Source organism: Bos indicus, chromosome 25 (genome assembly GCF_029378745.1).
Source record: "Bos indicus isolate NIAB-ARS_2022 breed Sahiwal x Tharparkar chromosome 25, NIAB-ARS_B.indTharparkar_mat_pri_1.0, whole genome shotgun sequence".
NCBI lineage: Eukaryota > Metazoa > Chordata > Mammalia > Artiodactyla > Bovidae > Bos > Bos indicus.
Genome location: NC_091784.1, coordinates 41574788 through 41597294, shown reverse-complemented (window position 1 = coordinate 41597294; position 22507 = coordinate 41574788). Strand labels below are relative to the sequence as shown.

General features: G+C 53.0%; 1 protein-coding gene across 7 annotated transcripts in view; it reads right to left on the bottom strand.

The window, feature by feature from the left end:
• The window catches only part of CARD11 (caspase recruitment domain family member 11), a 106836-nt gene that overhangs the window by 13096 nt on the left and 71233 nt on the right, over nucleotides 1–22507 (bottom strand). For 4 of the 7 annotated variants that reach the window (XM_070780284.1, XM_070780289.1, XM_070780285.1 and 1 more), the window contains 12 exons: nucleotides 18263–18475; nucleotides 14986–15123; nucleotides 13594–13919; nucleotides 10613–10792; nucleotides 9582–9734; nucleotides 8890–9015; nucleotides 8127–8324; nucleotides 5829–6005; nucleotides 4347–4398; nucleotides 2778–2860; nucleotides 1534–1634; nucleotides 497–549 (listed from right to left, as the gene is read on the bottom strand). In XM_070780284.1, the coding sequence (XP_070636385.1) occupies nucleotides 497–549; nucleotides 1534–1634; nucleotides 2778–2860; nucleotides 4347–4398; nucleotides 5829–6005; nucleotides 8127–8324; nucleotides 8890–9015; nucleotides 9582–9734; nucleotides 10613–10792; nucleotides 13594–13919; nucleotides 14986–15123; nucleotides 18263–18475 (1800 nt within the window). Of the gene's footprint in view, nucleotides 1–496; nucleotides 550–1533; nucleotides 1635–2777; nucleotides 2861–4346; nucleotides 4399–5828; nucleotides 6006–8126; nucleotides 8325–8889; nucleotides 9016–9581; nucleotides 9735–10612; nucleotides 10793–13593; nucleotides 13920–14985; nucleotides 15124–18262; nucleotides 18554–22507 lie in introns of those variants that run through there. The other 3 variants (XM_070780287.1, XM_070780288.1, XM_019988203.2) reach the window with 3 other exon arrangements.

Sequence of the window (22507 nt, the reverse complement as noted above, 5' to 3'; positions counted from 1 at the left end):
CCACCTCCATCCTAGGGCCCCGGACCCCACACCTGCTACTCGTCTTGCTGAGGTGGGTTAACGGCTTAATTTACGCCCAGACTCTTAAGAGGCCCCCCACCTCCAGTCCACCCTCTAGCGTGCTGCTCCTGGGTCCCCCTAAGACTCTGCTTCTCCAATCGTACCATGAGAACAAAAGCAGCTGGACAAACATCTGCTGACAGACACTGGGATGGACCATGGTGCCTGGCTACAATTGCGGGAGCCATGCTTTCTTAAAAACGCAGACCTCACTGATCCTGCACTCAGCACTGGCCTGCTTCCCCCGTCCACAAAACAGAGGCTGGGCTTCCGGGGTGCATCCTGGCTCAGGGGCCTGTCCTCCGTGTGCACTCTCAGAACCTGCTCTTCACACGTCTCCTAAGGCCCTCCCGTATGTGAGGCCTTGCCCCAGGCAAGGAAATGGCCGAAGTGGCCTCCGCGCTTGGAACGCCTCTCAGATCTGCTAGGCACCTACCATCGAGGTCTAAGGCATCGAAGCCACCGCTGTCGTTGTCTTCCTCAACTGTGCTGCAAGACACAATTGGGGGGGGGGCGGGGGGCTCTCTTGATTGTGTGCAGGTGGTTAAAGGAGAGGGGAGCTTCCGGAATGTTCCGGCCGTGTGAGAGGCTCTGGTCCTGAGAGGGCAAGGTGGGCAGGAGGCGGGGCTCTGCGGGTGCGTGGAGGGCTGTGTGCCACGGGAGGCCTGCACGTGGCTGGGTGCACGGCCGGGAGGGCAGGGCAGCCCTGGAGCCTGCAGAGGCCCTGTTAGCGGGGATGAGGGTGACTCTGAAGGGCCGGGGAGTGCAGTGCCCGGCGGCCCCATCTGCCATGCCCCACTCACTTCTCTGCCTGGACGCAGAGTGCTTAGTACCATTTATACGCGGAGGGGGCTGCCTGGCGTGACGGGCCCAGAATAGCGGAGCCTCCATCAGATGGGACTGGCGGGCGTGAGGTGTGTGTTCTGGGACTCCTCACTTGCTCCCCTGGGGTTCTTGCGATGGACTAATGAGGCCCAGGCCAGGTCACCGGCCCGACCCGAGACGGAAACGCAGTCCCGCCAGCCATGCCTTGCTCTGGCCCTTCCGGGCACCACCACTAGCCTCTGACTCGGAATGTAAAATACCCGGCTGACGAGGCATGTCTGGATGCCCGGGCGCTATCCCTACTGTGGTTTCCACCCTGGGGACACTGATGGTCAGGAAGGAGGAGAGGGAGGGGGAACGGAGGGGGCGTCCCCAGGGTCTCTCCCTCTCTGGGCAGAAAAAGCCACGCTCTGGAACCACGGGAAGGAGACATCTGATTTCTGGGTAGCAGGGAGCAAAGCAGCATAGGTCTTATCATTTGCTGGCTGCAAGGATGACCCTGGGGAAGCCGTCTCCCTTCCTGGGGCCTCAGGCTGCTCATCTGTAAAACAGGCACCCTCCCGCCCGGGTTTCCAGCTTCCCCGGAGGCCCGCTGAGTCAGCCAGCACCGGGAAAAAGCCCCACCCGCTCCCTCGGCCCGTCGCCCACCTCCGATGAGGCGCGTCTTCTTTGTACCGTCTGACGATGGAGTCGTTTCCTGGGGGCTCGGCCGTGATTGACATGATGCTGGAACGGCTCCGATGGGGCTGCTTCAAACACACGCGCGCCGATGCGTTACGGATGAGCTGGGTATTCATAGGCTGTGCCTCGGCAGGCATAAATATTATATACACGGGGATTAAATCTAACTTAGAGGCTACGCAGGCAGTGTGGGCCGGCAAGCCAGGTCTCGGCGGCGACCTTGGCTAAAGAAGGCTTGTGCTCAGCCTAGGGCTGGCAGAGCCATGGGGCCCGGTGCCCATCTGCATGTCCATCTGCTCGCCGGGGTAGCGGGACAGGGGAGGCGGTGGGGATCCGAGGGGGGTGCCCTGCGTGTGACTGGCATAGGCTCAGCTCTGCCACAAGGGCTGCCCGGCCGTGGGTACCTGCAGGGGACGAGAGGGAGACCTCTGGGCCCGGTGGGGTTGGGGTGGGAGCAGGCCACGGATGCCCTTGCAGACAGCGCAGCTGCTGCTGCAGGATGACCCTGTGGGATAAGCCCTGGCGGCTCCTGGCAAGGGATGCCTGAAATAAGAGCCTTGGATTTCACCTCCCAGAGCCGCACTCAGACAGGAGTCATTCGTTATCAAATCTCTGCCTCCCCTAGGGCCTGATTTTGGAAGCTGAGCTGACAAGCTTCCCAGGGCTTCTCCTCGGGGTTAGAATTTCTAATGGCAGGCCTTCTGCTGCCTGGCCCTGAGGGGGGTGGGGGTCGGGGGTGGGTGGTGACACTGCCGTGGTGCAGGGACCCTGCCTGCCTCTCCCGGGTGGGCTGGAAGGAGGCACAGGTGTGCCCGGCTGGCCCTGCCCTGCCGTGGGCGGCTCCAGCTGCTGCAGCCCCCGCCGGCCACCCCGCTCCGGCTGCCGGAGTCGCCAGGGGCTGAGGGGCGGTGGCGGGGTCTTCAGCTGCCTGTGCAATGTGCCACAGCCCCGTGGAGGCCCGTCTCTTCCTCCTACCGAGTGTTAAATTGGGAAAGGAGGCAGTAAGAAGCTGTAAATACATCGTGAGGCCAGGAAATGTCTTTAAATAAACACAAGGAGGCCTGGGCCGCAGACCTGGCAGAGGCAAGGAGGCAGGGCTGGGCCCACGGAGCGGGTGAGGCCAGCTGGGGGGCCAAGGTGGCGGGGGCTGGGGGACTTGGGCCATGTCCTGGGCTGGAAGCAGGGCTGCGGTGGGTGGGGCCCTCGCTTACCATCTTGGAGAAGGAGTTGGTGATGGGCAGGGAGCGGGAGGAGCTGGGGCTGGCGTCCATGAGGTCTTCTTCTTGTCCCCTTCCTGTCCTCAGTGGGCCGGGCAGGGGTGCGGCGGGGAAGGGGGGAGGAAGGAGAGGAGAGACTGTGAGAGCTCTGCGCCCTGGGGGCCGTCCCGTCTGGGGAGCACGTCCTCCGGGGTGGGTGGTAGGAGGTGGCCTCCTCGCCCCTCCCCCTGGACGAAGGGCCCGCAGCCAGGTCTGGGGTGGTGTCTTCGAGCCAGGACGATGCCCTTTGTCCTGGGGACCACGGTGGGCATCCCCACGGGTGCTCGGCGTGAAGCAGCAGGACCTGGGGCGGGAACTTGCCCGCCCGGACACCCCGACACCACCCCCAACCAGGCCTATGGGGAGCCAGGCTGATGGGAGTCGGGGGGCCGCGCTCCTTTGGGGCTGTCTGAGGCCTGCCGCACACCCGTCTGGCCCCCGTCTCACAGCACGGGTGGCCCCACACCCTGTTGTGTGCGTGTGCACACGCGTGTACAGTCGCCTCACACACGCAGCCACGTCAGTGTTCCTGCCCAGGCCCCACCCCAGGCAGCCGGCAGGGCTCCGTCCCTCCTGCACCCCTTTCCCGCTTCTTGGCACGAGCGCCCTGTCTGCTTCCTGCAGGCCCCTCCTGGATGGGGTCCCTACCACAGCTGGTGCGGCCCCCAGCTCGGGGCTCCCCTTCCCCAGCTCCTGCCAGGCCCAGCCAAGCTCTAGACCCCTCGGCTCCCCTGCTCTCCTCAGGGGGTTGAAGTCCGTGAACCCGGGCCTGGCCACGAGCCTCTGCAGGCCCCTGGGCTCCTGACACCGTCGGCTCTGCTCCCGGGAGGCAGGGGGCATACAGCCCTGCGCACTGTGCTGGCTGCACGGCTGTGTGTCCGCTTCCGGCTCCGACCCGGGGGGCCGTGCCCAGTGGCCTCTCTCTCCCCCTTCCCGGCCCCTCTGTCTACATGCTCCCTTCTCGACAGGTCCTCCTCTGACTCTCCTGCAACCACTCTCGCAGCCGTCCGAACGGCATTCCACCTCCTCACAGACGGCCCTGCCCGAGGCCTTGGGCTCTGGAAGAGTCTACGCGGACCGCGGGCACCTGGCTCACCCGGGACAAACCCTCGCTGGCCGACCATCGCTCCAGGGTCACGCCAAGGGTGTGTGAGGGGGCAGTCTCAGGATGGTGTGTCTCAGAAAACCAGGGGCTTACAGGAGAGCTGGGGGCCTCCCACGCCTGGGACTGTGTGGACAGGAGCAGTCCTCTGGCTGACTGGCCAGCAGCATTGAGTGCCAAGCTCAGGGGCTCCAGGCGGACCCGCGGGGAGGGGGCCTCAGACGTGATGTTTCCGTGGTCGGGGCTCCGGCCCCCTCCACCGACAGCAAACAGTAATGACCATCTGGACACCCCGCCACCCCGGGCCCCGGGGACCCCGAGACTCCAGGGTTAACCTCGCAGGACTGATGCCCATGATGGGGAAACAGATGGACCGAGAGTCCGCGTGACAGACAGGACAGGGATCCAGGCGTCTCGCTAACCTTGAAAGTCTGATGCTCGCTTCAGGCTGATGGGGGACTTGGCTCTCTGCAGCTGAAAGAGACAGAGCGGAGGGAAAGGCAGAAGATGCAAATCAAGCAAGGCCCGGCGCGTCACCCACGCTAAGCAAAGACATAAATTGAGGCAAGGCCACGTCGCCCTCGTCACGTGGCTGCCAGGACCACGGGAGGCGCGGGACGCCCGTGTTCACGGCCATGGCTCCCCGGCCCCGAGCAGACAGCTGCCGGTTCACACACCGCCTGCGCGGGAGGCGGTGCCATGTGGCTCGGACCCTCCCACAGCTGGGAGTGCAGTGGACCAGGCGACGCTGCGAAGTGGGCCAGGACCTGGCGCTCGGCTCGGGGCACTTCTCAGGGAAGGGCGAGGTGCCGGCGGTGCCCGGCTGCCTCGGAGGCGCTGCTTGAGCCGCCCCACTCCCTGGGTATGAACTGGGCAGGGCAGAGCACAGGCGGGCCACGTGGAGATGCTCTCACTCACTCGCTCACTCATTCACTCGCTCACTCACTCACTTGCTCGCTCAGTCACTCCCTTGCTCATTCATTCACTACTCACTCGCTCACTCAGTCATTTATTCACTCATTCACTCACTCACTCGCTCACCTGCTCGCAGTCATTCACTCCCTTGCTCACTCACTCATTCTCTCACTCATTTACTTGCTCACTCACTCTCTCGCTCGCTCACTCACTCGCTCACTTATTCACTCCCTTGCTCACTCATTCACTACTCACTCGCTCACTCATTCACTTGCTCACTTGCTCGCAGTCACTCATTCACTCCCTTGCTCACTCACTCCCTTGCTCACTCACTCATTCTCTCATTCACTTGCTCGCTCAGTCACTCATTCACTCCCTTGCTCACTCATTCACTACTCGCTGGCTCACTCATTCACTCACTCATTCACTCGCTCGCTCACGCACTCATTCACTTGCTCACTCACTCATTCACTCTCTTGCTCACTCACTCCCTTGCTCACTCACTCATTCTCTCACTCATTCACTTGCTCACGCACTCATTCACTCGCTCACTTGCTCGCAGTCACTCATTCACTCTCTTGCTCACTCACTCCCTTGCTCACTCACTCATTTACTTGCTCGCACACTCACTCACATTCCTTCGTTCCTCAGCTGATGGGCTGCATTGCACACAGAGCAAGGCAGGGAGGACGAGTGCTTTGCCGCCAGCTGCCATCACAAGCCAGTTACGTCAATAAACACGCAACAGGCACTCAATACCCATTGTGGAATAAACAAGTGAACTTGGAGATCACGCTTATTTCACTCTCTCCCTTCTCTCTCTTAACTTCCACCACAATCGTAGGAGGAGAGAATTGCTGAACAACCAGCCGAAAGCACAAGCTGGTGCGACTTTGGTTCACAGGTCCAGGTGCGTCGGGGGTCTGAGACCCGCCCGCCTGCAGAGGGCCCCGGCTCCCGCCCCCGCCCGCCGCGCTGTGTGCAGGCACCTGGATGCCCTTCAGGTTCATCCTGCGCTTGGGCGGGTGGTGGGGCAGGAAGTAGCGGTTGTCCTCGGGCGAGTCCTCTGAGGTGGAAGAGTCGTCGGCCTCCTGACCGTTGGTCCTGGGGCTGGTGTCCCCGAAGTTCTGAGAGATGATGGTCACCGGCAGGTTCCTGGGCAGACTCTGGAGACGAGGAGAGGCCGCGCCCCATGAGCGCCCAGAGCGGCCACCGCATGGGGAGACGGCTCTGCTAACGGCACCATCGTTCACCTCCCCCAGCACCAAGCTTGGAGCTCCAGGCGGAGGGGAGGGGGCAGCCCCTCCTTCCTGAACCCTGTGTCCACCTCGGAGTGCCATTGCTCACCTTCCCCGGCACCAAGCTTGGAGCTCCGGGCGGAGGGGAGGGGGCGGCCCCTCCTTCCTGAACCCTGTGTCCACCTCGAGGCCAAGCTCTGTCATCCTCGCCCCTCTCTCCTCCTCTCAGGCCCTGGCGTTCTTTCCAGCAGTGAAGGGATCGCCTCCCTGCTGGCCACGGCCGCTTGCCCCTCGGCCACCACCAGATCCCCCATGTTCTACTCCTGTGCCTCAGTTACAAGCACAGAAAGTACCAATGAGCGACCGAACCACAGTAAGAGGGCTACTGTCCTAAGGGATTCGCATCCGTGATCTGAGGCTGAGCTGTCGAGTATTAAGTACCTTGAGGTTGATCCCCCATAGCCATGTAACATCCTCAAGCCACGCTGCCGCCAAACCCAAAGCTCCTGGCCTTTCCTCCCGGCCCCAGATCCTTCACGGTCCAGGAAAAACTCCCAACCAAGCTCCTTAGCAGACAGGCTCACCCTGCTCCCTGCTGCTCCCCGCTCCCGCCCACCTCCCGCCTGTCCCCGCTGGCCACTCGAGGACGACAGAACTGCTCACTGCGGCCTGCCAACCGCAGGCCATGGGTGTCACACCCCCGGGTCTCTGCTCGTGGTGTCCCTGTGGCCTGGAATACTGCCCCACCTTCTCTCTTCTAGCCCGGCGACACCACAGTGTCGGTTCGTAAATGTTTCCCAAAGGGTGCAGCCATGCCTGGCACTGTGCTACGTGCTGGACACACAGAGGGGCCTACACAGAACTTCTCCATAATTATAAACTGTGAGAAATGCTCAAAAGGGAGACCCTAACCCGGAGGCTCCTGGTTTCCACGATGGGGGCCACCGATCGCCTAGCCAAGGAAGTGACGCTTCTGCCAAACCCAAAAGGGGGACGGAACCTGGCCAGTGAAGTCCAGGGACAACATCCCCAATGGAGGCCCCGAGGCCCGCCCCTCCTGTGGGGAGTCTTTCCAGGAACCTGGACAGAAGGGGGGCCTCCTCCCCTGGGCACTCACAGCACCCCTTCAACTCATCATTTACAGCATTTGTGCTGAAAAGTCATGTTCCTGAATTCGCCTCCAGCATCAGACCTGAGTCCTCTGGGCAAACGGTGAGGGGTGGAGGGTCTTATCCTGGTTCCCACAGGTCACTGGCTAGTGATGGCCTTGGGCAAGTTAGCTGCTTGTGTTCAGTTCTACCCTTGGGGAAGGGAGACAGTGGTCTCACAGTCCTGGAAGGACAGTCCTGTGGGTTAAAGCAGATACGGCACAGAAGGCACTGGCTCAGGACCTGCAGAACCCACAGCCGTGAGAGACAGTCTCAGCTGCCTGCATGGGCGTCACTCACTTCTGAGCGCCTGGGGCCCTGCTGTGACATGCACTTGAACTTCCCATCGAGATACGTGATGCTTTCTTTACGGGCCCTAGTGACTAATGGAGCCGGGCATCTTAAACCCAGTGCCTGCCCACATGGGTTTAAGGAAACCCAGTGGGAGGCGAACTGAGAGGCAGCTGCAGTTCTAACTTGGAAGTGACTTGCCTGAGACCCCTGGCCAGCCGGCAGGTGGCCAGGCCAGGCGCCTGTCCCGCCTCTTCTAGCTTTCACACGAGCAGTCCACCCTCCCCTAGGCACCTGGGACTCTGTTCAGTGTCACGAGGCAGTGGGATGGGAGGGGAGTTGTGGGGGGAGAAGGGGCACATGGATGCGTATGGCTGAGTCCCTTCGCTGTTACCTGAAACAGCATCATTAACTGGCTAAACTCCAACACAAAATAAAAAGCTAAACAAAATAAAATGAGCGCTCTGGTCTGTTCATCACAACACAGACACCCAAGGGTTCACGGGCTCGGGCGGGCGCTCCGGGGGCGTGGTCGGGACGGCTGTCCTCTGCGGGGGCGGGGGGCGGGGCGCTGGGGGCCTGCCCGGCATCCGGCGCCGCCCCCACCCACCTGCTCCAGGGTGCCGCTGTCCTTGGAGAGGCGCCGCAGCTTGCTCTCCAGGTTGACGATGCAGGCCTCCCGCCGCACCATCTCGATGCGCATCTCGTCGTTCTTCTCCTCCAGCTCCCGGATCTGCTTCCGGTACTTGTCCTTTTCGATCAGGCACTGGGAGTACTGGGTCTGCGCTTCGTCCCGGGAGTGGAAGGCCTGCCGGGAGGCGGAGGGCAAGGTCGCTGGGTTCCTCCCCACCCCGCCCCCCGATCCCCGCCAAATCAGACCCAGGACGCCCGCCCCCCAGCCCATGTGTCAGCCACTGCGTCTCCGGCCTTTTTCCGGAATCTGACACCTGGGCGTTTCCACTGCTACCGTCCTCTGCAGCCCCTCCTGAGTTCACCCCAGCTGTGCGCCCACTGCTGGGCTAAGAGGTCCGAGGCAGAGCCCAACCGCTACCCTACGAGGCGGTGCGGTTATTTTATTCCCACTTCACAGACAAGAGCACTAAGGCTTCCAGGCAGGGACAGCGTGCAGCCACACGTCTGAAGAGGGACAGGGCCTGGACCTGGCCGTCTGACTCTGAAGCCCAGGACACTGGAGTCCCATTCTGGCCCCCGCCCTGCTTTTAAACACCAGTGACACAGCTGGGATGGGATTCATTTTTGGAAGGAAAGCAGGAAAGGTGGGCTCCTGAGTGGTTCCTGCAGAGCTGGTGGCGTTACCCTGACAATACCCCACCGGCCCCCACGGCCTGGAGCCTGGGCCAGCCGCCCGGTACCTGGTCCCGCTCCCGCTCCACCTCCTCAAGCTGCAGCATGACGGTGTTCATGCGGTGCTTGTACATCTCGCAGTCCTTCCCCAGCGTGGAGCACTTCAGCTCCAGGTCCTCCTTCTCCTCCAGGTACTGCGAGCACAGGGAGAGATCAATACTCGCATCAAGCCATTGACAAATCAGGGCCGACAGCTGGTTTCCAGCCGCGGCTTCCCAGGGCCAGCCTGCCCCTCCCCGCGGCGCCTGACCTTCTGAGAGTCAGCGCTCTGACGAGTAGGGACCGTGGTAAAAGGCCAGCCACCAGCTGCAATCTGATGCAGACCTACTGTGTGCGGGGGAAGTGGGGGACAGGGTGGGCACCGCGTGTGCCCTCCTGTGGCCTTCGACCAGGGTGGGGTGGGGGACAGGGTGGGCACTGCGTGTGCCCTCCTGTGGCCTTCGGCCAGGGTGGGGTGGGGGACAGGGTGGACACTGCGTGTGCTCTCCTGTGGCTGCAGCGTTCAGCCAGGGAGCAAGACCAGTGCCATGCGGACACTTAGAACAGTTCACAAGTAATGCCAGGTGCTGACACACAGGTAATCACACCGGGGCTCAGACCTGGTCCTGGAAGAGAGTGGGGGGCCCAGAGGTTCTGCAGACACACACGGGGGCCCGGGGCTCCCAGCCTGAGCTGCAGCCCCAGCCGTCCAAGGGCCCACCTTGTCCCTCAGCTCCTCTGCCTGGCGGACCTCCTCCTGCAGGTTGTAGATCTTGTTGACGAGCTCCTGCCGGTCCTCCAGGGCCTCCTTGCGGTCGTGCTCCAGGATGTCCAGGATGGCCTTGTCTGAGTCTGGCAGGCTGCGCTTCCCGGCCTGGGCAGGTGGGGGGTGGTATGTGTGTGGGGGGCATGCTTAATGGGCTGGGGGGCGCGGGACAGGGAGCAAGAAGGCCTGGGAAGGCAGCAGACAGAAGTGCCAGAGACAGACACACAGCGAGCGGAAGGCTTTGTGCCAGGGAAGCAGAGGCAAGAGTCGCTGTCTCTTGGGGCCCTTAAGCGGCTTATTACTTATGAATTTTATCACCTGGAAAGAAGCATAAAACCCACTTCTGCTCAGAAACATCCTGATGCCTATTGTTCTGCCCCGGCTCTTATCAGAGCCCAGAGAGGCAGTTGTGCAGTGTCTCCAAACATTTCACAGGTGATGACAAAGACGGGGCTGATCTGCCTTGCAGATGCCTCCCCTGAAACATCAATCAATCTGCTCCAATTAAACCGGGACCTAGTCTCTGCTCTGAACCAAGGCCTTCCACCCCAGGCGGCAATGATCCTGGGGGGCATCATTCTTTCTGGGGGAGGGGGCGGGTGCCTTCCTTCCTCCCCTGCACATGTATCTGGGGATGTTTATCCTCTGTACCCACAGATGACTCTGTGATGACAAAGAAAGAGAGGCCCTCAAAGCTTTAACAAATCCCTCACAGCTGAGAGCTGAGTTTCTTGGAATCTTTACGGCAAGAAGGTTTTCCCCAAAGTACTTTCCTCATAGTGCCCCGGACACTGATTTTCGTGAAATGATTCAACCAAGGAAACAACGTCACAAGTGTTACCTCACATAATGTCTGAGCAGTGGGTGGTGCGGTCACCCCTGCTGACAGAGGAGGAACTAAGGTGGCCAAGGATGATGACATGAGTTCTCTGTGGTCCTGCGGTCAGCAAGGGACGCCCCGGCAGGCGTGCTGTCCCTGTCCTTACCTGGATGATGGACTGCAGCTCCTGGATCTTGGTCTTCAGCATCTCGTTCTCCCGCTCCAGCTCCAGGACCTGCTCCTTCTTGGGCCGGTTCTCGATGTCATTCTTCAGTTTCAGTGACTGGTTCCTCTCCAGCTTGCATTCCTCCTCCATCTTGTTCAACCGATGCTTTAGCTGGTCAATCTGAAACACCCCCGGGGGGCCGAGGAGAGAACGAGGTTGCAGGGAAACATTCAGAAAAGGGACTGCCTCCCCGCAGCCTGCTGGACTTCCGGCAAGAGCCGTGTTCTGTCCCTCTCTCCTCCTCCAGCTGGTGACACAGAAGGGCTCAAAGATACTCCTTCAGTGAAACAAACCACTCTCTCCTTGTTGAGGAGAGGTCCTTGTCTGTTAGTTTAGATAGGACTAGAGCAGTTACAGTCCTCAGAAAGCCTCCTCGGGCAATCGTCATGGGTGTGGAACAGGTTACAGGTTAGGATGAGAGGTTCCCAAGCTGGTGTTTCCCTGAGGTACACTTTTCCATTTTAAAGGTCTTTTCTGACAGGTTTCAAACTCAGATCCTCAGAAGACAAGATTCCTGAAGAACCCTAGTGTTTCAGAAGGGGGCAGAGATGGGGTGAGGGGAATTCGGGCTCTATCTTGACTTCACGCCCCAGCGCAGCTCTGCCTGCACGTGATTTGGCCTTGTGGGTTTCATCCAAGATTTTATTTGAAAAAATGGCACCACTGCTAAAAGAACAGCTTGAGACTCATTGGACTGCAGGTTGGCAGGATCTCTGGCCTAAAGGATCTGCCCAGACTTAGTGTAAGAAAGACTGCCTTCCTGGAGGAGGCAGTTATTGTTCTTGGGACTTTGACAACTGGCGATGTGCGAGCTTCACACTCAAGAAGTGAGTGTCAGGAACTGGGGCCAGGAGAAGACTTCTTAAACCCCTGTGACTGTGTTTGTTTGCTTCCCCAAAGGGATCAGTGTTGGCAAAACACCTAAGAAGAAGACTGCTTTTAAGTGCTGCAAGGAAGAGACCACCTAGGGGCGTGTGTCCTTTTTCAATTCTAGGCTTTTGGGGAGAACACCTCTAGAAATCTGGCAGGTAGAGGGTGGTGGCTTTAGCCAGGAGGGGACCCCAGCTGCACCCCTGTGGCCTGAGAAATGGCCTAGGACTCAGCTGCCCAGATATTCTTTCAACCAAAGAGAAAAGTTCTTTTAAGTTCTGAGATGCTTTCTCGCTATTACTCTATAGTCAGGAAAACATAAAACAGTCCTAAGAGAGAGAAAGTTTTAAATCTCGACACCCTCAAATCCTAGACAAATACAGCATGGAAGCCTCTCCTCCTGGTCATGCAAAAAGTAAAATAAAACATCCTCACTATCTTGGAAGATGAACCTAAGTGCCCCAGGTCCATTCGAGTAGACATGAAGTGGGTACTACTGGGTCAGCCGTTTTGACAAAGACTTACATTTCAGTACTGAGCAATCCTAGGGCGTAGGTTTTATTTTCATTTTCATGTAATTGCCATTTACAAATGAGGAAACCAAGGCGAAGGACCAATCAAGTGGTAAAGCCAGAAGCAGGTCTCGCACTTGAATCCAAAGGACTTACACGTTCATGCTCTTTGCCTGCTATGCCACTGACTCAGTTCGCCCGAACTCCAGTGGGCTGTTTACTGATCTGTCTGCTTCAACTAAATTGTAAGTGACCCAGGCAGAAATCAGGTTATTTATCCCTATGTCCCCCGCAGTGCTTAGCACCGTGCCTTACACATGGCAGGTGCTTAATAAATATTCCAAGAGTCTATTTTCCGCCCAGCAGACAGAGTGATCCTTCTAGATATAAATCAGTTGTCACTCCCAGCTCTCAATCCTTCAGTGGCTTCCATCACTCCTGGAATAAATTCTAAAGTTCTTACCAAGCCCCCATGATCTGGACCCTGGCCATCTCTTCAAGCTGCTTGCTCATCTGGCTCCAGCCTTGCTGGCTCTCCTGCTGTTTCTCAAAAATACCAAGCACGCACTACCTGGGGTCTTTGCACTCACTCTCTGCTCTTCCCCCCCGAGACTTGCATGACTGATCCCCCCGTTTCCTCAGGTCTCTGCTCCTGTGTCCCCTTCTCAGGTACCCTTCCTGAGCATCCTATTTAAAACAGGATTCCCTCACTCACTTTCCCCAAATTCTTTTCTCCTTCTTTTTAATAGCACTGATTACTACCAGGTATTGATGTATTTGTTTTCTGATTAGAATGTGAGCTCCCTGACAGCAGGGCTTTGGTCGTGAGTTATGTATTCCTGGAAAAGAGCCTGGTAGCAAGGCAGTGCACAATAAATAAAAGGAATGAATGAGTTAAGCCAATTCCCTTCTCCATCTCCCTTTTGGAGGTAAACTTATTAACAACGTCCATCACTTGGCTACTGGGTTGTTCACTGATATCCACTGTGTCACGCCTAGCTATGCAGAGATACAGCTGTGAAGGGGAGAGTCCTCGCCTCAAGGACCTCACGACTCCAGAGGACAGGTGCTGTGCTCGTATCCTTGATGATTTTCCTAAGGGCCATTGAGGTGGGCAGATCCCTGCGTCCTCCACCTTCCCCTCAGTGTGATTCAGGACACGTGTGCAGCATGTCTGGTACATGCACCTGCTGGGTCTGGTCCCGGAGCAAGAGGGAAGCCCCACCGGTTCCAGGTGTGCATGTCTGCACACGTGGATGCCTGCGCATGTGCACAGTGGCTCCACGGGCTCTGGAGCAGGAAGTCCTAGTCAGCAGGTCCGTGCGCGAATGTGCAGACATGCGCCTGGTGGGTGGGTGGATGGGGCGAGGCTAAACTGCGCTGAGCCTCCCTGGGTAGGCACGCGCACGCGCACAGTGGCCTTCGGGCTCCCTCACCCGGGCAGGCGTTACACCTTGCGCTTGCCAGCCTGGTGGTCTTCGCCCCAGGGCTTCACCTGCGCTCAGTGGGGCCCCGGGGGTCCCGCCGCGCGCCCCTCACCTCGAGCTGGAGGTCTCGGCTCCGCATGACCGCCATGTTTTTCTCCTCGCTGAGCTGGGCGTAGCGCATGGCCAAGTTGTAGTTGTCGTCCTTCACCTTGACCAGCTCGTCGTTGTAGCTGTCTCGCTCCTCCTTCATCTTGTAGTACCGCTCCTGGAAGGTCAGCAGCTCCACCCGCGTCAGCGTCAGCTGCTTCTTCTCGTCCTCCAGCTGCCGGGACTTGGCCAGCAGCTCGCACCGCTGCAGGTCCTTAGCCTTCATCTGCTGCTGCAGCTTGATGACCTCGTTCATGAGGAAGTGCGTGAGGCCCTCGTGGCCTTCCTCCACTGTGGAGAGGGGGCACTCAGTCAGGCCTGAGGGCTGGGGAGGGCAAGAAGGGGTTCCAGACGTGCGGCCGCGGTCGTAAGTTCACTCATTCACTCCTAACGTTCTACCGAGCGCTTACTACCCACTGGGCACTGTGGATTCAGGGTGAGCGAGACAGCCTTGGTCCCGGGAGAGCTTATGTCTGGTAAGGAAGATAGACGTTAAAAAAAAGAGCAAATGATCACATATAAATATAACTACAGACTGAGAGGGTTTCACAAAGTATAGGGGTCCATGAGAGCATGTAACAGGGGAACCAGATCCAGCGGAGTGGACCGAAGTGTTAGAGAAGGCACTTGATGAATGAGCTGAAGTCTTGAGGAGAGAAAACACATTCTGGGAAGGCTGGACAACATTGCCAGGGTCCTAAGGGAAGGCAGGAGGGGCCTGGTACATTTCGGAAACTGAAGGAAGACCCAGGTGGCTGGAGCTTAGAGACAGAAAGGCGGAAAAGTGAGGCTGGGAGTATCATCAGGGGCTGGACCATGCAGGGTCCTTGTGGGCCGCACTTGGGTCTTCAAATGAAAACACTGGAAAGCCACCGAATGGTTTTACGTGGGGGAGGGTAACATGGGGAGTAGAGAAATCACTGGAGCAGCGCAGGAATGGACATAAAGGGTTGATGAGGTTTGTAAGGGTCTTGACTAGGGTAGTGGTGTATATGGAGAAAAGACTGACTCAAGAATATTTAGGAAGGAGAATTAAGACAACAAGATGACCATGGGCTCTGCTTCATGTGATGCTGGCAAGAAAGCAGACAAGATCCAGAGGGTTAGCTTCTGCTCTACCCACCAGCACTCCTGGGGGAAGCTCAGTGAACATCCACTTCTCTGGGCTCTTGATTCAGTTTGTACCGGTGTCACCTACCTTTCACCATCAGGCAGAAATAAGTGGTTGACAGTTCACAAGTGCCACCAGGGCACCATCCTGATATCACAGCTTCATAACCTGACAGCTGTCCCACTGCTGGACACACACACACACCCTTCCTACCACAGATGGAATGCTGATGGCAAAGCCACTTACCCACGATGGTAGAGAACCTCCGAGTAGGTTCCTTCCCAGTCACCAGTTTGTATAATTCTGGGTAGTAAAATTCCAAGCTCTCCAAGAAAACCACGTAGCCCCTTTGCCCCTTGGTATGTAGAATGTCCAACAGTCGACCTAGAGGAAAGATCAGATCACTTAGAGGGAAGAGTACACGTCTGACTGGATGCAAGTCTCCAGACCCAGTCTTACACCGGCTCATATCCATCAGTACACTGTTAAGAAGATGGTCTCCATCTTCTGTCACTTTGAGTTATATCTTACAATCCAGACAACGTAAAGCAAAGTGCCAGGCCCTCAGCAGGGGTTCAGTGTTAGTTTCCTTTCTCCAGAGCTTTCCAGGCACCAGTGGTAAAGAATCCACCTGCCAATGCAGGAGACATAAGAGACATGAGTTTGAAACCTGGGTTGGGAAGATCCCCTGGTGTGGGGAGCGAGCTCTGCCCGTGGCAAAGGTCATGAGGAAGGAGGCTTGACATACGCAAAGGCGGGATCAAGCCTCAGGAGTCTCCCTGGAAATTCTCGAGCATATACCCCCCAAACCAGAGTCTGCCTACTTTCTGCTTTGTGCTTTCACCTACACCTCTGACTTTACGGGGGGCTGTCCCCCACTACCTCTCTGAAAAAAGAGTTAGCTTATAGCTCCAGTTAATAATTCCTGGGTGTGACAGTGTTTAACCTACAAACTCCTTTGGAAATCCTCTAGCCTGCCTGAATAGGTTTTTCCAGCCACATGTGATTGTTCAGAGCCTCCCAACTGTGAGAGGCAGGAGATGTTCTAAACTGTCTAAATACAGATTCCTTTGAGCAGTTAAAAGATTGATTAGAAATTGTATTGGTGAAGGGATTTTCACTTGTTGGGCCAATGTTTGCTGCTAAGTCTCCATATCCCTTACCTGCTGTGTCCCTGGCAGTGTATTGATTAATATAATTGGTTTAAGTAGTAGCTTTAATGTTTGTAACCTGGGACCCTTGAGTTAATTCTTTTTCTTGTTATAGCCCACCACACCTTTGCACTGTAGGAATGCAACTTTATCTAATGCTTTTGGAGGGTGGCTCCTGACCAATCACCTTTAGAGAAAAATAAGTTTTAAAATGTTAACAGGCCTCCGGGCCAGAAGATGATGCAAATCACCTAAGCTTTTGCATATGATAAGTTTGCAGGAAGAAAGCCTGGCTTGCTGCCTGACTCTACCCCTTCCCCCATTATCCTCTATGCATAACTTAAGGTATAAAAACTACTTTGGAAAATAAAGTGTGGGCCTTGTTCACCGAAACTTGGTCTCACCATGTCGTTCTTTCTCTTACCTTCTGGCTGAATTATTCAGCCTCTTTTCTCCACTGAATTTCCTCACTGAGCTATCCTTATTTCAGCCTCTTTTCTTCACTGAATTTTACTGAGCTATCCTCATTCTATTACTCTTTATATCCTTAATTAACGTTTAATTAAGCAATTGTCTCCTGATCTTCGCCTACGCCGTCTCTCCTTCGAATACCCTGGATCAGCCGGGGCTGGTCCCCGGCACCCTGGAGGAGGAAATGGCAACCCACTCCAGTGTTCTTGCCTGGAGAATCCCATGGACAGAGGAGCCTGGCGGGCTATGGTCCATGGGGTCACAGAGACTCAGACATGACTGAAGCAACTTAGCATGCAAGCAGGCAGGTGCAGTATGCAAAGCAGCTAATTTTGAGCCCCCTGGTGGTTCAGACAGTAAAGAATCCGCCTGCAACGCAGGATACCCAGGTTGAATCCCTGGGTGGGGAAGATCCCCTGGAGAAGGGAATGGCAACCCACTCCAGGATTCTTGCCTGGAGAATTCCATGGAGCCTGGTGGGCTACAGTCCGTGGGGTCACAAACAGTCGGACATGAGTGAGCAACTAACACTTTCCTTTCTACAAGGAGTTGGTAGAACCAGAATAAATGGAATTGTAGCCATAGGAAACCAGCGGTTTTAAAGAGCTTCCCAACTGAATGGGGCTAAAATTAACCACACAGGTAACAGCTCATCTATGATAGAAGGAGGATGGAGGTGCAGCAGCAATTACACAGTAATCTATGGCTCTCTGGGGTTCAGACCTGGAAGACCAGTATTTGGATGGGGACCCAGGAAAAGTCATAGAAAGCAGGGCAGCTCCATGTTCTTCAATGGGATTATCACATAGTCTGGAAATATCTTTAAGTGTAATTTCCTTGGCAGTTTTCAGTGTTTATCCTACTGGGTCCACTTACTGTTTCCATTTCTTGACCCTTCCTTAAACATTTTATTTTCAGTTATTTCTTCCTTTGAGGTCCTAAAACTCTACACTTCCCCTAGGATAGACTTAATAAATAAACTTCATCTTATGTCAATTGATGTTTGTCAGAGCTACCTGGAGCACTGTGTTGAGAGGGGTTCTAAAGTTACATCCAAGCTCAGCAGGAAAGCTTGCTGTGATTAGTGATGTCTGTCATATAAGCAAAAGAGAAGCACAGCCTGCAAGCTACTCATCGCCCATCAGACTGTGGGCAAGTGAGTTTCAAGCCTCTTAAACTGGGAACCACAGAAAGAAATGTATTTTATATTGTGACCACATGCTTACACACAAAGATGTATTTTGTTACAAACATATATGTGTATACACACACATACGTATATAAAAGCAGAACAATGTTCACAGACCACACTTATTTTACCTTTAATGAATGTAATAAAGTGTCATGGACCCCTAGGCAGTCTGGAAAAGCCTATGGACTCTTTATCAAAATACTATTTTTAAACTGATAAAATATATTGGATTATAAAGGGAATCAATTATAAGAAGATACAGTTAACAAATATTAAATTTGTGGCTCCATAATAAATGTGCTTCTTTATTAATGCATTAAATAACTCAATCTCTCAGCAGGTCTAATAACTGCAATAATTTCAAGGGAGAGATGAGTATAAATGGTATTTTGGAATATCTCTAATAGCTGAAATGTGATAAGCTATCTGGAATGCTCACTGTTGACAAGGTCACAAGTACTGCTAACCACTGTGGTCTACTGCTCGGCTATGTTCATAACTGGAGGGAATGCTAAGTCTTGGTGTAGGTTAGTAAATAAAGAGGCACTGTCTCCATCCCCCTGTCCAAGTTCACAGATCTGCTCTGCACATGGACAGCTGGGTGGGGGACCAGGGGTGGCCAGAGGTGTGTAGACTCCAGTTAAGAAACCCCGGAGTGAGGGAAACTTCACATTGCTGCTGCTTGCTGGAGAGAACCCGCCAGGGTTACCTGCCCGGTTGATCTTGGACGGCAGCATGGGGGCGTTGAGCACCTCGTCTTCATCTTGCTCGTCGATGACCTTGCACTGGCGCAGGTAGGGCGTGAGCTTGGCAGGGTTGATGTAGCGACTGAGCATGTGCCTGTTGCACTCCACATTCTCCCACAGGGCGTCCTCCTCATCCTTCAGCGTCTCCATGTAGTCGTCCATCTCGGGCGCTCCTCCTTCCAGACACAAACCCCAACACCGTTAATCAAAGAGCCTCGCCGGACGAGCTCTATCACCTCTGGAGAGATCGGGATCTACCGTTAAAGAAGGTAGAGAAAAGAATATACAGAATTTTACCTTTTATTTAAGAAAGAAAGGCATGTGAATACAGACAATATAATTCTTTATGTGCTAAACATAAACAATGGATGAATAGTTCATAAAATGAAAAATTATAGAAAGGGGAAATTTTGCAGTTGGTGTATATCCTTTCCATCCAAGTTTTTATATCTTACTAAGAATTTATCTTTCGGAAAACAATATACACTATACTTTTTGTTTTACAGTTTCACATAAACGGTGTCATACTATATGCTTTCTTGTTTCCTTTTTCAACTTGTTTTTTTCCTTTATGCATTTATTGAGATTTACCTAAGTTGATACATACAGACCTAATCCATTCATTTTTAAAAACAGCTTTGCTGAGATACAATTCATGTACCATATAATTCACCTTTTTAAAAGTGTACAATTCAATGCTTTTTAGTACATTCCCAGAACACAATTCATTTTAGAAAATATTCATCACCCCCCAAAGAAACTTCCTACCAAGGGTAGCAGTCACTCTCCACTTGCCTCCAAGACCGCCCCTCCGCAGCCTTAGGCAGTCACCCACCTACTGAACCTGTAGACTTGCTTCTTCCGGCCATTTCACTTGAACGGGATCACATAGTACCTGGTCTTTTCTGACTGGCTCCCTTTCAAGGTTCATCAGTGCTGCATGCGGCGTGTTTCAGCACTGCTCTTTACTGAGGAACACTTCTTCATTGTTTGGCTATATCGCACCTTGTTTATCCATCCATCGACGAGTATTCGGGTTGTCTGCTTATTATGAATTGTGCTGCTGTGAAGATTCACATGCAAGTTTTTTTGCAGAGGCGTTTTTATTTCCCTTGGGCAGATAGGCAGAAGTAGAACTGATGAGCCATATGGTAACTCTGTTTTAACATTTTGAGGAACTGCTAAACTGTTTCTCAAAGTGGCTGCACCCTATTATATTCCTGCTCGCAACATACGAGGTTCAGATTTATCCACATTCTTGTCAACACTTGTTACTGTCCATCTTTTTTTTTTTTTTTACTGTAGCCGTCTGAGCTGGCGGGAACTGGTATTTCACTGTGGCTTTGATTTGATTTCTCTGAAGACTAACGACTGAACATCCTTTGTGTGTATCGGTCACTTGTGCCTTGAGAAACGTCTGTTCAAATCCTTTGCCCGTTTTTAAGCTGCACTGTTTTTATTATGGATTTTTTATGTGTTCTGGATACAAGTCAGATATGATTTGCAGGTATTTTCTCCTGTCAGTTATCTTTTCCTTTTCTTAAAGGTATTATTTGTAGCATAAAAGCTTTTAATTCTGATGTAGTCCAATTTCTTTTTTCACTTCTGGTTTTGGTGTGTATTTAGGAAACCACTGCTTATTTAACTCAAGTTTATAAAGATTTACTTCTACTTAGTTTTCTAACAGTTTTATACTTTTAATTCTCACATTCAGGCTTATGATGCATTTTTGAATTAATTTTTGTGTACGGTGTGAGGTAAGGCTCCAACTGTTTTTTACATGTGGATATTCAGTTGTCGTGGGACTTCCTTGATGGCTCAGTGGGTAAAGAATCTGCCTGCCAATGCTGGACACACAGGAGACATGGGTTCCATCCCTGGGTGGGGAAGATCCTCTGGAGGAGGAAATGGCAGCCCACTCCAGTGTTCTTGCCTGGAAAATCCCACAGACAGAGGAGCCTGGCGGGCTACCATCCAAAGGGTCGCAAAGATTCGGACACGACTGAGTGACTGAACGTGCACGTGCGCGCACACACACACACACACACACACTCACGCACACACACACACACACACACACACACACACACTCAGTTGTCTCAGCACAATTTGTTGGAAAGATTCTTCTTTCCCCATTGAATGGTCTTAGCACCTTTGTCAAAAATCAATTGACCATAAAAGTTTAAGTGTTTATTTCTGGACTGTCAATTCAATTCCATTGATCTGTCTTCATTACTGTAGATGGATAGCTAAGTTTTAAAATTGGGAAGTGTGAGTCTTCCAACCTTGTTCCTCCCATTTCAGACTGTTTTGTCTATTCAGGGCCCTTGGCAGTTCCATGTGAATTTTAGGAATCAGCTTGCCAATACTTGAAAAAAAAAAATCTGGGATTTTGACAGTGAATACACTGAATATGTAGATTAATTTGAACAGTAATACTCTCTACCAGTTACATGTTATGCTTCGAGAATATGGCTTTCCAGGTGGTGCTAGTGGTAAAGCACCCACCCGCTAATGCTGGAGAGGTAAGACAGGCCGCTTCAATCCCAGGTCAGGACGGTCCCCTAGAGAAGGGAACGGCGACTCACTCCAGTATTCTTGCCTGGAGAATACCACGGACAGAGGAGCCTGGTGGGCTACAGTCCATGGGGTCGCAAAGAGAATATGGACTGTGTTTCTGCTAATTCAGGTCTCTAATTTCTTTCAGCAATGCATTGTAGTTTCCAGTGTACACTTCTTTTGCTAAATTTATTCCTAAGTGTTTTATTCTTTTGGATGGCATTATAAACGTGGGCTATAGTCTTCATTTTATTTGTCTTTTCAATATGGATGCCTTTCCTTTTCTTTTTCCCCCCTCTCTAATTCCGCAGGCTAGCACTTCTAACACAGTGTTACACGGAAGGGGCAGGAATGGACATCCTTGTCTTGTTCTTGACCACAGGGGAACAGCATCGTCTCTCACCATTAAGTACAACGTCACCGGGTTCAGTGAGTGTGTTTCAGACATCCTTCATCAGGTTGAGGAAACTCCCTGAGTAATTTTGTTGCAAAAACGATGCTTGATTTTGTCAAATGCTTTCTCTGCATTCATTGAGATTACCATATAGTTTTTAGTTTTGATTCTATTAAGATATGACATTAACTGATTTTCAGCCATTAAACCTTGCATTCTTGCTGTAAATCCCAGTTTGTTACAGATTGGCTGGACTTGGTTTGCTAGTATGTTTTTGAGCCTTCTGGCATCCATAGCTATGAGAGATTAGTTGGTACTTTTCTTTCCTCAAGATGTCCAACTGGTTTTGACATCAGGATAATTTTTATCTCATAGAGCAAACTAGGAAGTGTTCCTTCCTCTACTTTTTGGTTAAGTTAATGAAGAGCAGGCATGCTTTGTCTTTGTTTGGTAGAGGCTTTTCTTGGTGGGTAGGTTTTTGATTACTAATTCTTCACTTGCTGTACCTTTGCTCATATTTCCTGTTTTTCTTGAGTCAGTTTCAATAGCTTGTGTCTTTCTAGGAATCTGTCCATCTCAGGTAAGTAACCAAATTTATTGGAAACAACATTCATATTTTTCCTTTATTTTTCTTTTGCCTCATTTCTTCAACAAGGTTAGTAGTAGTGTCCTTTCTCTTATTCCTGATCTAGTAATTTGAATCATCTCTCTTTTTTTCTTGGTCAGTCTAGCTCAGGGTTTGTTGATATTTCAAAGAACAACTTTTGGTTTCACTAATTATCTCTATTGCTTTTCTGTTCTCTAACTCATTTATTTTTGTCCTAATATGCGTTACTTCCTTCCTTCTGTTCACTTCAGGTTCACTTTGCTCTTTTTTTTCTAGTTTCACAAAGTGGAAGGTCAGGTTACTGATTTGAGATCTTTAAAAAAAATATTAACATGTATAGCTATAAATTTCCCTCTGAGTGCTGCTTTAGTGACACTGGTTAAGTTTCAATATGTTGCATCTCCATTTGCCTCAAAGTAAAATGGGAAAACCCAAACGAACATTTTGGCCAGCCCAGTACCTTTGGATATAAGGTTTTTCTCCTGTAGATGATAAGAGATCTTATTTTTTAAATCTAATCTGACAATCCCTTAATTTCTATTGGTTTATTCATTCTTAACTGCTGTATATATTATTCCATTGCCAGGATAGACCATAATTTATTTCTTCATTTCTCTAAAATGGATATTTAATTTCCCCCCAAGTTTT